This window comes from Pygocentrus nattereri, chromosome 6 (assembly GCF_015220715.1).
Source record: "Pygocentrus nattereri isolate fPygNat1 chromosome 6, fPygNat1.pri, whole genome shotgun sequence".
NCBI classification, from domain to species: Eukaryota; Metazoa; Chordata; class Actinopteri; order Characiformes; family Serrasalmidae; genus Pygocentrus; species Pygocentrus nattereri.
In genome coordinates, this window is record NC_051216.1 from 47,523,606 (window position 1) to 47,537,413 (window position 13,808).

Here is a 13,808-nt window from a genome sequence, read left to right on the forward strand (position 1 = left end):
CAAAAAGGTGCAGGAGGAGTTTCACAGGAGCACTGGATGTTCCGGGTAAGGTGTGGCTGCAGTTCCTAAACCGAGGTGCAGGGAGCTGAAAGCGCAGGTTGGACTGTGTGAGGCCTGAAGCTGCAGTGGGATGCTACTGACTCCAGGTGGGTGTCGCTGGTTTAACCCCTAAGCTACTACAGCTGGACCTGTGGATGTAGCAGGTGTAGCCTGTTTGAGAGTTTTTGTGCTTATATCTCCGAATTTATACTTCAGCTCAAAGTAACCGGCCTGAAACTCGACCTCCTGCCCTCAGATGTTCTCTCGACACGCCAGCATTCAGAGACATATCGCGGTCTGAGGAGGCCTAGATTCTAATAATAACGCAAAAAATAGCAAAAATATAATAAATCTATAAAATAGTGTTAATGTGCAGTAAGTGTTTGTTTACCTGCGGCTCAAACTGCACCGGAAAAAATGTAAAGTAATTCATTCTGAATTCTGAGGGGGGCTTTTAATTATAATAAAAAATACCTGCATAACCCAGAGAGGGTTTGGAGTGAAACGGTTCAGACGTCTTTACAGTGGTGGTGATGGGAACCAGGCATCACCATGACGACAACACAGATATAGACACTTTATTTACCATCCAGAACCTCCAGAGAACCTACACGAGTCTTCTGAGCTTATATGGAATGTTGATTATGGAAAACAGTGGAAAATCTGGAATAACAAGTTTTCTTTGGGGACTATTTTGCCGCACGGCGCCCTGCATGTCTCCCTCCACCATGAATGGAGTTGAAGTTCTCTAAACTCTCATAAAACAGCGTCTCAGTCATCAGGCAGTGAATTCAGAACCAGTTCATGTAGGAACTTTCTGTAGGAGCTTTTAGAGGGACGTCTGGTTCCCATCACCACCACTGTGAACGGTTCTGACTCGGTAAATTAAACCAAACCACTCTGAATGACTTTGTTTACATCTTCATCATTTAATTATGCAGAATTTGGTAAAATCATTGTATTTCTTCATGCAACTGCTAAATTATGCCACGTGCACCCAGTTGCCTGAAAGCTTCACCAGGTGTTACACTGAGATCTTTATGTCACGGTTTCTCTGGGAGAGCTTAAAATCTGCAGCCCTGTTTCTAAGCAGACAGCAGCAGCACTTCTGACTGTAACTCTGAGTTTATTTATCTCGGCGCTGCCGGCCTCACTGTGCTAAAGCTTCCTGCAGGTCGGACCCATTGTCTACAGAGGACGTGACATCACTCCCACCGGGCACAGAGCGTAAGAGCTGAGAGCAGACAGAAACCCCGAAAGTCTCCTTGGAGTTTGGACCCTGCAGAGACTCCACGCTTCAGCGGCTCTCGGCCTGTCGTGCGCTAGAGAGAGAGGAGTTTGTGATAGTCGTCGAGCAGGATGTCGGGGCCGCCTCAGCCGAGAGATGGACAGGAAGCTGCTGTTTACTTCTCCAATCCTCTAATGAGTGGTGAGAAACCAGCCTACCCTTCTACTGTGTCTTTAACGGCGGCTCAGTCTGACTGAACTTCTCCATTTGCAAAGGGTGTATAATTAAGTCTGCCACCTCAGTTCCGGAAAAACTGGTTAGAAAGCTGATCAGGGACGTTGGTGTAGCGTAGTGGGGACCAGCGCTGCCCCCCACGCAGCACACCAGTAAGTGTCCTTGGGCTAGACTCCCAATGCTGCATTCAAATAGATCCGTAATGTGATTAAACATTAAGTGGAAAGTGGTGCCCACAACATGATATTAACCTTCGTGGCTTGAGAATTAAGATTACGAGACCCTTATTAGTCCCACACCGGGGAAATTTCACCGCCGCATTTAACCCGTCTGTGCAGTGAAACACCACATACACACTAGTGAGTACACACACACTAGGGGGCAGTGAGCGGTGGGCAGCCCAATCCGCAGCGCCCGGGGAGCAGTTGGGGGTTAGGTGTCTTGCTCAAGAACTCCTCAGTCACGTGCTGTCGGCTCTGGGGATCGACCCGGCGACCTTCCAGTGACGAGGCCGGTTCCCTGACCTCCAGCCCACGTTTGCCCATGAATGACCTGATGATTCACTGTTTATAAGTAGTAAGAAACGCTAATGTATGGAAATGGACATTTTCTGTGCTGGAGTGAAATGAATTGTTGTGCTGCATTCCAGGAAAATCCAGGGGGTGTCCAGGAAAATACAGAGCTCCTGAAGGGATGCGGTGTATTTTTTATTTTTTTAGGTAAAAATTTGGTGAGCACCAGATACTATAAAATTAGCACCTTATATATATATATATATATACATATATATATTCTTCCTTCATCATTCTGTTGAGTAACAATACATGGCGACTTAAATATGATATGTATTTATTATTTATTATTATTATATAATATATTAATTATTATGATTAGTATGAGTAGTATCTGGCGCTCACAACATAGTATTGGGTGCTCACCACATAGTGCCTGATTCTCTCTTGATTGTATTGGGTGGTCACCAAATAGTATCTAGTGCTCATCACATAGTATCTGGAGCTCATTTGATTGCGTTGGGTGCTTACCAAATTGTATCTGGTTCTCACTTGATAGTATCGGGTGCTCACCACATAGTATCTGGAGCTCACTTGGTTGCATCTGGTACTCAACACGTAGTATCGGGTGTTCATCTGATAGTATTTGGTGCTAACTTGATTGTGTTGGGTGCTTAACAAATAGTATCTGGTGCTCTTCACATAGTATCTGGTTCTCACTTGATAGTATTGGGTGCTCACCACATAGCATCTGGTGGGCAGCAGATTTTACACCACGTCCTTTCAGGAGCTCCGTAAGAGAAGACCAAACAGTCAAAGAGGAGAAAAGCTCACTTCAGACCTGATGCTTGATTTGTTTAGTAGTGACGGTCATTTGTTTCCATCTTTCGTTGACAGACACTGAGGCCGACTGGTCACCGATACACGACGCTGCTTTCAACGGGAGACTTCTGGCTTTGCGCAAGCTGATCAACCAGGTCGGTGTTTTAGCCGAGTCAGCACCTGTCCCATACGCTGCCTGTCCAAAAGTTTATAGACACCAGCGTTCCTGCTAAAATCCATGGTATTAATAGGTAGTTTGCAGCTACTTTGCTGCTACTCTTCTGGGAAGGCTTTAGACTAGATGGTGGAACATTGCTGTGAGGATTTGATTGAGCATTAGTGAGGTCACTGATGTTGGATCTTCAGTTCTGTATCACTCCAGCCCATCTCAAAGGTAATGGAGCCCCATCACTCCAGAGAGCACAGCTTCACTGATCTACAGCCCAGTGCTTGGGTTTGGGCATGGTGACCTCAGGCTACTCCAGAGCTATTGGTCAGTGCTTTTCTATGGAGACTGGCCTTAAAGTAGCTGAATGAGAAGAGCTGTCTGGATGCTTTTGGACATGCGGTGTATGTTTGTTTTCAGTGCAACAACACAAGCAGCACAAGAGTTAATGTTTTCCTTTTGGAGAAGGACCAGCAGTAGACACAGCACAGTGGTCAAACACTGACCTTCTGAACCGCATAACTTACTAATTCAATTCAAGAACTGTTACGTAAACTGATCTCAAGTCTAGTCAACATATCAAAACTCCCTCACCATAAGATTGTGTGAGGATATTTTAAGATTATTCTCGTTGTTTCTGTTGTTTTAAGTTGTATGTAGGGAAAGTGTTCATTTCCACAGGCAGATACGTTTGCTTGTATTGAGACAGTACAGATTTGCACTATCTGCTAATGAAATAAGGCACTTTCACACTTTTCACTGGACACAAAGACTTAATAACATTTTTATTGTTGTTAGTAGTTTGTTCTTTTTTCACTTTTGATATTTATCTGGTTTTATGTCATTAAAAACTGCAGTAATATATATATGTATGTATATACCGCTGTTGTCGGAAGAAAACATCGTATCTCCAAAATAGTAACTTTACAGGAGAAGGAAAAAACACACTCTACTTTTAATGTAAGTCAATGGAACCAGACGTCTTTCCAAGTCATTTTTGGTCCATTTCTTTTTGTCCATTCATCATGAAATTTACACACAATGTAAAAAACTGAAGGCATTTTCAGATTACATCAAAAACTGAAAAACTACAAAAATGGAGATACGAGGTTTTCTTCCAACAGCAGCGATATATATATATATATATATATATATATATATATATATATATATATATATGTGTGTGTGTGTGTGTGTGTGTGTGTGTGTGTGTGTGTGTGTGTGTGTGTATTTTTTTCTGTTTTTGACATAATTTGAAATTTGAAAGTGCCTCTTTCTCTTTACATTGTGTGTAAATTTCATGATGGATGAACCAAAAGAAAAAATTCTGGTTCCATTGACTGACATTAAAAGTAGAGTAGGTTTCTCCTTCTCCTGAAAGTTATCAATGTGAAGATATGATATGCAAATAAGCTCTGTTCTGATTGGCTGTCCTGTATTGTGCCGCATTCCGAAAGCAGTCCATGATAAAACACTCCTTATAACTTCAGTGTCAATGGGTGACGAATATGTCGCTGTTGTCGGCCCAAAACCTCGTATCTCCAGCACGGTAACTTTACAGGAGGAGGAAAAGTACGACTTAACATTTGGAATGGAATGGAATTTACATTTCAATGGAACCAGACGTCTTTTTGTTGGCAGGGTGTGACAGTGAATCTGACCACTCTGGACGGAGTGACCCCTCTCCATGCAGCCTGCCAGCAGGGACATACCACATGTGCCCAGCTGCTGATTGAACACGGAGCCAACGTGAGTACTTCAGAGTAACGGGTCATCCTAAACGAACACCTGTCTACTTGTAATCTAACTGCACTCAGGTGAGGCCCAGAGGAGGAGAGGGTCCCCTTTTGGTTCCTCTTATTGGTTCTTCTTCATGCTCTTAGGGAGGTTCCACTTTGGAGTCTTGGACACTGTTTACACCTGGTCACTTCGTGTGTCTGGTACCTGGATGGTGTCCTGATAAGATTTTAGCCACATGTATTTACACTCTGTAGTCAAATTCATCTCCGGATAGTGGGACTGACATCCAGTTGCTGTGGGACGGAATATGCAAATCAGCTCGTTACACGGCAACCAGTTACCGACTGTTTATCTGTTCAGCCTCTTCGTCTGCAGGGTGCTTTGTACAGTCGTGTCTCTCCATGTTGATATTAAGCATTTCATATCATCCCCAACCATGAGAGTCTTCCTCGCCCATCTTCCTCACAGACACGGATCACGAGTTTTAGTTGTTCTGGGAGGAGTTTCTGTTGTAATGGGAGATGTTTTCATTGTGCTGGGAGGAGTTTTAATTATACTGGGAAGACTTGCTTGTACTGGGAGGAGTTTTAGTTGCACTAGGACTTGTTTGTTTGTACTGGGAGGAATTTTGTTTGTTCTGAGAGAAGTTTTAGTGGTACTGGGAGGGATTGTATTTGTACTGGGAAGGGTTTTAGTTGTACTGGGAGGGATTGTATTTGTACTGGGAAGGGTTTTAGTTGTACTGGAAGGGGTTTTAGTTGTACTGGGAGGGGTTTTACTTGTACTTCGAAGAGTTTTAGTTCTACTGGTAGAGGTTTTAGTTGTACTGGTAGAGGTTTTAGTTGTACTGGGAGGTGTTTTATTAATACTGGGAGGGGTTTTATTTGTACTGGGAGGAGAATTCACTAAATTCCTGAATCGCTTCGCTCCGATATGGAGGCATCGTGATTTACCCGTTTAACAAGCTGGTTTTATTCCACAGCTCTATAACCTCAGAACAGCTCCATTAGTTTGCGTTGAAGTGCCTGTAGACCCTGAACGATAAGCCTTAGTATGTAATAAACCTGGAACAGCAACAATCTAGAAAAGGCCCAGTGGAGTTTTAGCCTCATCCATTCCGACTGTTTAAACAGAACTTCAGAGCATGTAAATAACAAACAGAAATAGTTAGAAATCCTTTAACTGTTGATGATTCATGCTCTGCTGTCCAGTTTGGAGCGACTGCGGTTGGACAAAGTTCTGTATGAGTCTCACTTTACAGCACAAGAGCGGTAATGTTGTGATATTCCTCTGCCTGTACCTTCCTCTGTCTCCAGGTGAACGCCACCACAGTGAGCCACAGCACTCCTCTCTCCGTGGCTTCAAACAGAGGCCATGAGACCTGTGTGAGCCTGTTACTCCAGAATGGAGCTCCACCTCAGGGATGATTAAACTCCCCAGAGCAACGTTAAGCCCAAACAGCTCAGTTTGTCTGGGACACGTGACGGGTTTCTGCAGCTAAGGGGAGAGAAATGGAGCTGCGGTCTAATCACGCACAGGCTGCTCACTGTTTAATATTCATTACTTCATCCCGCGTGCTATAAGCTGAAGTCACTGGTTTCCAGGAGCTTCTTTCCGATTTCCTCTAAACTTCACTTCATTGTGTTTCGCGTGTAGTTTAGGTGTTTTATCTGCTAACACAGGAGTGGGAATTTGTGTTATTCACTCATTAAAAGGGGACATGCTTGATTATGTAAAGCCCATTTTCCGTTTTTCTGATGTCTAAATTAATGATATTAAAGTCAAAGTCAAAGTGAACTTTGTCATTCAGAATATGTGCAAAAATATACATATATAAATATATATATATGTATATGTATGTATACTGTATATACACACGTCACTGTCCAAAGGAAAACCAGTATCTCCAAATTGGTCACTTTACAGGAGAAGGCAAAAACACAGTGTAAGTTAATGTGAAGAGATTTTAAATGAAAGTGATTTTAGAGCATTTCTATTGGTCCATTCATCATGAAATTCACACGACCTAAAGGACAGGTGTGTTGAAATTATGTGGAAAAATAAAAATCAATGAAAATGGAGATACATGCTTTTCTTTGGACAGTGACTATATATATATATATATATAAATTTGTAAACAGTTGACCTCAGCAGTGAGTTTATCACAATATACATTAGAATAAAGTCATAATCATAATCATTAGTAATTAATATTCTATAAATTTTGTTTATTCAAATATTAACATTTTTCTTAGCAAATAAACACAAACTACACAAATAAATGTGAAAATGTGTCTTGGGTGCCAGGACTTTTGCACAGTACTGTATATATATATATATATATAGTTTCAAAAATATTGCAGTGGTATTCCTGCGCAGATTAACAGGAGCTGTGAACCTGACGCTGGTGAGGACTGATAAAGTGCTCGAGTGATGAGAAAACAGCTGCATTATTTTAAGAAGTTGATATGAGTTCATATAAATGTTCAGACTGTGTGTTTGTGCATGTTCAGGAGTTCAGGGGAGTCAGGAGAAGCAGTTAGTGACGTTACGGGTGGCCGTTGGTCTGGCTGGTAATCTGCTGAGGCAACAGCGTAACATGAGCTCAGCTGCCGAGTTGCTAGAGAGACAAAGACAAAACACACCCCAAGCTGCCGTGGAGGTAAGCCTGGAGGACGTGGGAGCAGCCCAATGCACCCGGAGCCAGCCAGTCAGACCACGTCTGTTCATGGGACTCCAGCCAATCACACTCAGGAGTAGGCGAGTTCTTAATGAGAGAGAGAGAGAGAGAGAGAGAGAGAGAGACAGACAGAGAGAGAGAGAGAGACAGAGAGACAGAGAGAGAGAGAGAGACAGAGAGAGAGAGAGAGAGAGAGACAGAGAGAGAGAGAGAGACAGAGAGAGAGAGAGAGAGAGAGAGACAGAGAGAGAGAGAGAGAGAGAGAGAGAGAGAGAGACAGAGACAGAGAGAGAGAGAGAGAGAGAGAGAGAGAGAGAGACAGAGACAGAGAGAGAGAGAGAGAGACAGAGAGAGAGAGAGAGAGAGACAGAGAGAGAAAGAGAGAGAGACAGAGAGAGAGAGAGAAAGAGAGAGAGACAGAGAGAGAGAGAGAGAGAGAGAGAGAGAGAGAGAGACAGAGACAGAGAGAGAGAGAGAGAGAGAGAGAGAGACAGAGACAGAGAGAGAGAGAGAGAGACAGAGAGAGAGAGAGAGAGAGAGACAGAGAGAGAGAGAGAGAGAGAGAGAGAGAGAGAGAGAGACAGAGACAGAGAGAGAGAGAGAGAGACAGAGAGAGAGAGAGAGAGAGACAGAGAGAGAAAGAGAGAGAGACAGAGAGAGAGAGAGAGAGAGAGAGAGAGAGAGAAAGGCAGGGAGAGAGAGAGAGAGAGAGAGAGAGAGAGAAAACGAAGCAGGAAAAAAGCAAAACCAGTGTCCTAGGAGTTAACATACTGAACGTATTCCCTCTTCTGTCCTCAGTCTGGAAGTGGAGCAGAGACGGTCTGAGAGCTCAGCGCACCATCTTGTAGTGATATAACAAACAGATTAACATCTAAAATATGAACAGACAAGCAAACCTTCCCTGCTCCAGGATAAGAGCTCAGGAGGCCAATCAGCACCCAACCAACCTACTCCTGAAGATCCAACTTCTCCAGGGTATCTACTCTCTTCTCTTCAGTTGATCTAACCTTAGAGTCATCCATTCCATTAATGGAGAATCATTCTCCTTTTATGGATCCACTCTTCTCCCAGAGACCCATGCTATTCCTGAGGATCCACTCTAATCCTGGAGATCCAGGTTTCTTCTGTGAACTCCTAAGGGGTCCAATTTTCTCCTGGAGATCCAATTTCCTCCAGGGTATCTACCTTACATGGAGAGATCCACTTCTCTTCAGTTGATCTAACCTGCTTCCAGGGAATCCAACCTTATTATGGTTATCCATCCTACTCATAGGGAGTCATTCTTCTCTTATGCATCCACTCTGCTCCTGGAGATCCATGCTTTTTATGGAGATCCAACCTTCTCCTAGAAATCCATCCTACTCCTAGAGATCCAACTTTCTCCTGAAGCACCCAAGGACCCAACCTTCTTCTGAAGATCCATCCTAATCCTGGAGATATAAGCTTCTCCTGGAAACCTGTTATATTCCTAAGGGGTCCAGTTTCCCCCTGGAGATCCAACCTTCTCCTGAGGATCTGCTTTATTTCTGGGTCCAACCTTCTTTGAAAGTCCATTCTGATCCAAAATACAAGTCCAAATACATCCTGGAGATTCAATCTGTTAATGGGGTGATCCACCAGGGTCCAGGATTTCTTGAGAGATCCACTCTACTCCTGGAGATTCATCCTCCTGGTGACCTGCTTTCCAATCCTGACCCATCAGTGTAAAACGTGCTGTGGTAGCAGGAACAGTCCAGCAGAGCCACACACTTGTAGTTGGTGGATGGGCGGAGCCTGATCAGCAACAGCACAATAAACAAGTGATTAACGACACACAAACATTGTTTTTTGCATTGTGATGGTGATGAACTGTAGACCGTAAACCTGATTTCACCTTGAAGAAACGGTCACCTGCATTTTACACGTGATCACAGGTTCACAAGTAAAATGTGAAACAATATTGATCAAATGTGACGAGATGTTGTTTCTCCACGTGATCAGTTACACCTGTGGTGTTACATTTGATGTGATTACATGTAGAAATCTACTTTGACAAGTTACACGAAATTACCTGCATGAGAAACAGAAATGAAAGAATAATAAGAAAATAATAACTGATAAAAATAAAACCATGTGAGGAAAGATAAAGTTATTATCGAGGGTCGACTCGAATTGGTGGTTTTTCCACATATTAAGACAAAACATCTGAAAATCACTATCTCTTTATAATGTTTTGGCTCCGCTTCCTCAGCTCAGCCCCGCCCCCTTGTTATCCACAACACCTGTTTCTTGTTGTGTTAGTTTGTCTCTAGTTTTGTTCTTGCCAGGTTTCGTGTAATTATCACCCGTTTCCAAATGTGTCTCATTGGTTGCAGCCCGCTGACCTCACCAACTGAACCTCATTGAGATCAGGACCGCCGTCCTTCTGCTTTACACAGAATGTTCTATAATAGAGCAGGGAGGACAATAAAAAGCATCCAGTCCAAGACCGGAAGCTCTGGTGAAGCCAGCATCATTGCTCTGGGGCCGAAGTTGCTGTTGTGAGGACGGTACTGAAATAACCGCTTTCTTCTCTGGAAAGCTGGCGAGACGTTCGGCTCCTCCCAGCGGTGAGGTTTCTGACAGCAGAACATGACCCTCTTCTCTGGCTAGTCTTTGCTGATCCTGCTCAGATCCCCTCAGGTGCTGGCATCCTCCTGGGCTACACCGGAGCGTGGCTAGCTTCACCACTGGAGCATGACGCTTCGTTTCTTCTCGGGGCTGCGAGCTGAGGCCTGCGCTGGGGTCAGTTTTCTCTGAAAGATGCCTGAGGGCTTCTCTCCGGGGTTCTCCAAAGCTGGGGCTGTGAGAGAGGAGGACATGAGGGAGAGAAGGAAAGTCTGAAACCTCCCACCAGCTCTGTCCAAGAGTCCTCCATCAACACTCTTAAAAAAGAAGGTTCTTCAAGGGTACAAATAAAGAAAAAGGTTCTATATAGCACCAAAAACCCTTTGTGTGGTGGAATGGTTCTTCAGATTGATGGTCAACCTTTTTGGGTTCTATATAGAACCATATATAGCACATTCTACATCAATCCGAAGAACCATTTCACCAGGCAAAGAACTGTTTAATCATGCTTTACTTTGAGTGTTCATGGTTCTATATAGAACCTCTGTCTTTACTAAAGATCCCTTGAAGAACCATCTTTTTTACGTGTGTCTAAATACAGCACTAGAACTCAATTGGCTCCATTTAAAAAAATGTCAATAACAGGTTCATTTGTTGGAGGATGTACTTTTTACGTCAGATTACACAAAGTTTCATCTTTGAAATTTAATATTTTTAAATATTTTAAAATATTTCATATGTTTCCAAAACTGTTGTTGCACAATGGTTTTAAGTACATGTTCTTCTTTTCTTGTAAACATAATTATCATCATCTGTCGGTCAGTTTTAGGGGTCACAGAGGTCTTGATGCTGGTTAAGCTGAAGTAGTTCGTCCTCCGTCACCAACGTTTGTGAATATGAGAACTATATTGGATATAAACACTTTGACACTAAGTCAAACTCTTTGACTCAGAAGTCTTCTTCTAAGGAACGTGTTGGTTCCAGAGCTCCAGCACAGTGCAGGTACGACGGCTTTCCTTCTAACACGGCATAAATTAAAGCGATAAACAGACGTTCAGTAGATCTGAAACATTCTCAATACCTGCATTCATGCACTTTACTTTTGCCCCAGTTGGGAGGTTCAGTGTTTTATTATCTACTATTATATTAATTTAGAAATACTTTTTGAATATAATAGTGGTGGATGCTTTTTCTGCAATATAACTTTACAATTATAGCAAAAATATAAACATTTAAAACCATGATATGAGCTTTAAGTGCTGTTTATCTGATGGGGGCAGTTTCGGTGTCTAGCAGGTCTTCCAGGTGGTTCTTAGGAGACACATTTTCTCTGTAGATTTTCGTCATTTTTTCTCGTTCCCTATGCGAATGGATGATCTTACATCTACAACCCCACTTCACAAAAAAACGTGATGCTGTGCAAAATGTAAATAAAAACAATATTCAATAATGTGCAAATCATTTAAACCCTATATTGACTTAAAATAGTATATGGTGTATGGATAATAGTATACCTGGTGGTTGATTTATAACAGGTCAATAACATGACTGGGTATAAAGAGCATCTCAGAGAGGCGGAGTCTATCAGAAGTAAAGATGAGGAGGGGTCACCACTCTGTGAAAGGCTGCACCATCAAATAGGGAAATAATTCAAGAACAACAGAAATCACTGCATGGGCTCAGAAACACTTCTGAAAACCAGTCTGTGATGCAAATGCATATTAAAACTCTAAAACACAAAGAAGAAACCAAATATAAACAGGATCCAGAAACGCTGCCACCTTCTCTGGGCCTGAGCTCATTTAAAATGAACTGAGGGGAAGTGGAAAAGTGTCCGGCGGTCCAACGAACCAACATTGGAATTTCCTTTTGGAAATCATGGACACTGTGTCCTCTGGGCTGAAGACGACTAAGCTTGTTACAGGGAGACATTAGTCACATGGTATGAGTGATGTGCACATCTGTGGAGGTGCCATTAATGCTGAAAGATATATACAGGTTTTGGCTAAATACGCTGCCATCCAGATGACGTCTTTTTCAGAGAAATCCTTATTTCATCAAGACAATGCCAAACCACATTCTGCATGTATTACAGCAGCATTGCTGTTAAAATAGCCCAGGCACTAAACTGACCTGCCTGCAGTCCAGACCAGTCACCACTGAGAACATTTGACAGGTTATGAAATAAAAAATACGACAAATGAGCTCCTGAAACTGATGAGCAGCTGAAATCCTGCATCAAACAAGAACAGAAAACATTTCACTGTCAGAGCTGCAGCAGCGTCTCCTCAGTTCCCAAACACTGACAGAGCTGTTAAAGACGAGGTGATGAAGCTCAGCGGTAAACAGACCCCGTCCCAACATTTTTGGAATATGTTGTGGACGTAAAATTCAAAATGTGCCTATATTTTTCAAAAAAGCAATAGAATTTCTCAATTTCAACATTTGATATGTTTTCTTTGTAGCATTTTCCTTTAAAAATATGGTTTACTTGACTTGCAGATCATATTTATATTTAAATTCTGCACATCGTTCCACCTTTTTTGGAAATGGGGTTGCAATCTCAGAAACATCACCTGAAAAATGAAATTAAACTTAACGGTCATTTTGACAGGAAATTAACTAAACGAACAGGGGTCTCTGACTTCTGCACAGCACTGAATTCTGAACATCCTTAATTAGAAAGTTACAAAAACATGAATTAGACCACAAAGAATGTTCTTCACTGCATTTCCTGCAATTTCTACCAAAACTCTAATCACATTGTAATCATAATTGCTTGTTATGACGGCGCAATCACAGAAAATAATTAGTTCTCTCCGTCTGCATAAACAGCTGATAGTACGATAATATTTCTGCACCCCTGGACCCCGTCCCAAATCAAAGCTCAATCAAGCCGTTCCTGGAGAAGTCATCTCGAGAGTCACTTCAGGATGGAGATAATCAGAGGAAACAGAAACCAATCAATGGAAGAGAGGCTGAAATGGGAAGGGGTGTCTGGGAGGCCTCAGCTGCATGGAGTCCCATTTCAGCATAATAAAAACATTTATTAACTTATCAATGTTCTCATCTCAGCCACAACACATTGAGAGAACGTTCATCATGATAATTCCGTGAAGTAATATACTCCAATACAAATCTGTATATGTGACGTCATTGGCAACAGCATAAATTAAACCTGGTGTCCTGGTTCAGGAGGTCTGTGCCGTCCACAACAATACAGTCAGTGTCCAGCAGGTGGTGCTGGTATGCAGCAGTTACATCCAACAAATCTTTAAGAAGGCCAGTGAGTCGGTGAGTTAAAGCTCGTTAGGTTCCTACAGTCTGCTGTAGTCCAGACAAGAATGGTCATGGGTCCAGCAGGAGTGTTTATAAGAAGTGGATCTGTTGCTGGGCTTAGGGGTCCAGAAGCCTTGTAGAAACTGGACCTGTGGTTATTGGGCTTAGGGGTCCAGAAGCCTTGTAGAAACTGAACCTGTGGTTATTGGGCTTAGGGGTCCAGAAGACTTGTAGAAACTGGACCTGTGGGTATTGGGCTTAGGGGTCCAGAAGACTTGTAGAAACTGAACCTGTGGTTATTGGGCTTAGGGGTCCAGAAGACTTGTAGAAACTGGACCTGTGGGTATTGGGCTTAGGGGTCCAGAAGATTTGTAGAAACTGGACCTGTGGTTATTGGGCTTAGGGGTCCAGAAGACTTGTAGAAACTGGACCTGTGGTTATTGCGCTTAGGGGTCCAGAAGACTTGAAGACACTGGACCTGTGGTTATTGGGCTTAGGGGTCCAGAAGACTTGTAGAAACTG

The 13,808-nt window shown here is 42.8% G+C and overlaps 1 protein-coding gene across 2 annotated transcripts; it reads left to right on the forward strand.

The window, feature by feature from the left end:
• Positions 1–32: 32 nt before the first annotated feature.
• LOC108443132 (ankyrin repeat and SOCS box protein 9) lies at positions 33–6,538 on the forward strand. Of its 2 annotated transcripts, none has more exons than XM_017723575.2 (5): positions 33–146; positions 1,204–1,468; positions 2,911–2,990; positions 4,643–4,750; positions 6,058–6,538. In XM_017723575.2, the coding sequence occupies exons 2-5, from the start codon at positions 1,399–1,401 to the stop codon at positions 6,166–6,168; spliced, it is 369 nt and encodes a 122-aa protein (XP_017579064.1). In that variant the 5' UTR covers positions 33–146; positions 1,204–1,398; the 3' UTR covers positions 6,169–6,538. The 2 variants fall into 2 exon arrangements, with proteins under 2 accessions (XP_017579064.1, XP_017579065.1); XM_017723576.1 differs by having other exon boundaries at positions 45–146; positions 1,214–1,468.
• Positions 6,539–13,808: the final 7,270 nt, after the last annotated feature.

Excerpts from the sequence above, each read along its gene's own strand:
- LOC108443132 (XM_017723575.2), top strand. The coding sequence starts at position 1,399 with ATGTCGGGGCCGCCTCAGCCGAGAGATGGACAGGAAGCTGCTGTTTAC. Across the intron at positions 1,469-2,910 it reads CTCCAATCCTCTAATGAGTG|ACACTGAGGCCGACTGGTCA; the intron begins GTGAGAAACCAG and ends TTTCGTTGACAG. Across the intron at positions 2,991-4,642 it reads TGCGCAAGCTGATCAACCAG|GGTGTGACAGTGAATCTGAC; the intron begins GTCGGTGTTTTA and ends TTTTGTTGGCAG.